Below are 3597 nucleotides of genomic sequence, written 5' to 3'. Positions count from 1 at the left end.
TACCGTTGAATGCTGCTGTTTTGCACTTTGCAGAGTATTTTCTTTATTTTATTACCCACAAAACTGGATGATTATTTAATTTAATAAGCTATTTTGTAATACCTACCTTTTGGGTTCCATTGGCTATACTTCAGAGTTTACAAGTGATTTTTATTAAGGTGTTTAAATAAAAGTCCAGATATTTATACAATTGAATGTGTGAGTGCAATCAATGAGTTATTACAATGTATTATTTTTAATATTGAACAATAATATTTTGTCCATATAGTCATGTAAAATGTAGGTAATATTGTTCTGTACCAGTGGAAATAAGTGGTCATTTAGGAGCCGAAAGAGCAGAGCCGGCTCCCCAAAAAGAGCCGAAATTCCCATCACTACTGCACTGACGGGGTCGTCATGTCGTGTGGATGCCTTTAACAAATAATGTTAGTCTGTCTGTCTACATATTATAGATAATAATAACCCAAACAGTGTTTCTCTACATATTCTGATTATATTCTCGAAATTATACAGACCTTTTTTACTCAATTAAATTATTCTGAGATTTTTTCTCAGAATTATTCCGAGAATATTCTCAGAATTCTGACTTTAATCTCGGAATCTTTTTTTTTTTCAACGCCGTTGCCCTAAAACTTTTCCATCCTTTTCTTGCTGTGTTAACTATATTTTTAAAAATCTTGTTTCCATAGTAACCTAGAAAAAAAATAAAAATAAAAAAAAGCAAGGAAAATGTTTTTCCATGATGAGAGCACTTGGAAGTTGGATTATAGTAAAACATAGAAAGTATCAGTAAGATAAAAAGTAAATTAAGTTATTGTAATTATTGCAATATTGATTTAAAATATTCTCATATTTCCCACCCTTACTTGGAATATTACAACAGCAAAATGTTAGCATTCATCTGGTTCCAACTTACAATGTATATTTATTTTCTTGTTTACTATGTCCACATTAATTTAATCTAGACCCTCAGCCTTAATTTTGGCTTTGCTATATAATTTATCCAAAGTCTTTAATTTAGTCTCAGGTGCAAATCAGGTGTTGTTCTGAGCAAATGCTGCACCTAATCAGTTACTTCAGGTGTGCCTGTGATAAAACACATATCTGGACTGGCTAGGATTTGCTGAATGTGAAATCTAATTGCATGTTAGGGGTCATTCCTACAATTTGGTTCAATTCTACCTGGAATCACTAGGCACAAGGTGGGAATACACCCCGTTCAGGGACTCACTGTGACAAGCGGTTACAGAAAATGAATGAATGAATGAATGAATGAAGTCTGAGAGACAGAAGCTTTACAGGGAACGCCCGGAATCTTATCCTGAAAGACAGGGGCTAGTAGCTAATTCCTTTAAACATTTGTAAATGTATTTAAAAGGTAAAAGCACAGTCTACTCACATTTCTGCCAAAACATCGGAAAATATACGCACAGAGACACACAGACAGTTCTGACCTGCATTCATGAATATTTGGTGTTGGGTAAACCTCATTGATTTTTGTCTTAGGTGCCCCTTTTATCAGCCATAAAGGGAACCTTCTAGATACACAAGGTGATCAAGTTAAATACTTTTTAATCATATAGGCTGTGCTTAATTGCTGCTTTTTTCATGATGAAATGTAAAGACACAATACATTGTTCAAGTAAAGCCTTATACTGGACTATTTTGACTTTCGGTTTTCATTTCTTGAAATTTATCATATATTTTTTAACCAGTATAGGAGCTCTTACAAGTCTATCTCATTGGCAAATTTTATGTGATGAGATAAATCTATAAATAAAGTTTTAAAACAAATTTTAATCACATCATTTATTATCTGTTATTTGTCCATCCTGTTACGGCTATGTCCACCCTGTTATATATGAGTTTTGTATCTATAATTAAATTAAGATAGTAGAATTAATTAATATTTTATTTGTAGTTTTTTTTCATAAAAATATTCAAAATACTTATATCATTCATTTGATCTAAAATATAAAATTAAAAATAAATTTAAAAAATCACTTCAAAGTTGAAAAGGGATGTTAGCTTTTAGTTCAAATCATTTTTAAACGATAGGTCTTTAAAACAGATATGCATATGCAGTTTATTTTATAAAGATTTTTAAATAAATGCTACAGATTATATGCCTGAGCTTCACCAAAATTATTTTTAAAAAGTTTAACATGTTCCATTCATAATTAAACATAAAAAAATTATGTTTAATTTTCAAAAAGTTCCGAAGTCCAAATGGCATAGAATCCTATGGTAAATCAAGTGAATTTTCCAAAAAGTTAATAGATCAGGGAATTTTCATGCCTTCTGAGAGGTAATAACAGTGTGTCCTACTGAGTATTAAATATGCTTGCTATAAAGGGGCTGTATTATTCTGAGACTCCAGTAGTCATTTTAAAAATGGCATTTTTTGTTGAACTTAGAGACTCCACTTGTTATATTAGATGTGTTGAGATAAAGAAATTGTTCTTGTTGGATTAGTTTACTTGCAAAAGACAAAACCAGCATAGTGTTGTTTGTTGCTTAAAAGTCTGCTTATATAAACACAAGTCATTGCTGCTGTAGACCAACAATAGCAAATTTCAGAGGTTCCTCTTAATGTGTACCTTACGAAGTGAGACGGGGAGTTAGAAATATCTTAGAGGCAATTCCAGTTTCCTCAGACTAACTCATAAACTAGATATTACGTGGTGAATGGCATAAACTCTGCATGCGAAGAAATTAAATTCAGGTTGTTCATCAATTTTGTGAGATGTGGCTATGCATGAAACACATGAAAAATCTATACATTTTGTAAAAACATTTATTAATTGATCCACACTTCCTAAAAAAGGAAAACACTTAAAAAATCAATAAGTTAATTTGCCTCACTTGGTTGTGAGGTTAGGCAGGAATTACATAATTCAACTAAGGCTTGTATTGCAGTGTACTCGCTGCTCAGAGCGATTATTTCAAAGGCCAACAACATTAACAAAAATAACACTTCCGTAACAAGCTCTAAAACCTTTTTAAATAATGTAAAGTCTTTCTGTTTATCCTTGTCCACTCTTTCATTGCTTGTTATGCCTTTTTTTTATTAATCTTTCAAGTAGTCAGTGTTCAAGAGGTTGATTGTCTGCTAAGGCAGGGCAGTAATGGGACTGAGTTTGAAGGGTGAAGGAAGGAAAGAGGTAGGGTAGGAGAACACAGATGATTTGAAGTTCTCATCAAATGTGAACTTGCTGCTGCTGTTGTTTTTATTGTCATTGTTGTTGTTATTATTGTTGAAGAAGGAGGCAGTCTCTTGTTCACACGGCGCTGTGGCTGGAGGAGCGGAGGGAGGAGTGGATGATAAAACCTCTGCCTCGAACTGTAGCAGCTGACCCATGAAGCTGAAGTTGGGTGAGATGATGGAGCGGCGCTGCCGGATGATGTCAAAGGCCTCCTCCAGCCGCAGCCTCTGAGTCCTCATGAGGTAGGCCATGCAGATGGTGGGTGAGCGGGAGATTCCAGCCTCACAGTGAACCAGCACTTTTCCACCCTCTTGCTTCACCTCATCTGGAAATAAGATAAAGGTGGACTTTAGAAATGACCATTCCATTCCATACACATACATATATATAT

The 3597-nt window shown here is 33.8% G+C and overlaps 1 protein-coding gene across 1 annotated transcript in view; it reads right to left on the bottom strand.

Moving 5' to 3' along the window:
- Positions 1 to 2800: 2800 nt before the first annotated feature.
- The window catches only part of LOC136676724 (dual specificity protein phosphatase 5-like), a 6496-nt gene continuing 5699 nt past the window's right edge, over positions 2801 to 3597 (bottom strand). The window contains exon 4 of the mRNA XM_066653914.1: positions 2801 to 3531. Within this exon, the coding sequence (XP_066510011.1) occupies positions 3113 to 3531 (419 nt within the window). The 3' untranslated portion in view covers positions 2801 to 3112. The remainder of the gene's footprint in view (positions 3532 to 3597) is intronic.

Source organism: Hoplias malabaricus, chromosome X2, assembly GCF_029633855.1.
Source record: "Hoplias malabaricus isolate fHopMal1 chromosome X2, fHopMal1.hap1, whole genome shotgun sequence".
NCBI classification, from domain to species: domain Eukaryota; kingdom Metazoa; phylum Chordata; class Actinopteri; order Characiformes; family Erythrinidae; genus Hoplias; species Hoplias malabaricus.
Note: the sequence above shows the minus strand (reverse complement) of the source record. Positions and strands in the feature narration are given on the sequence as shown.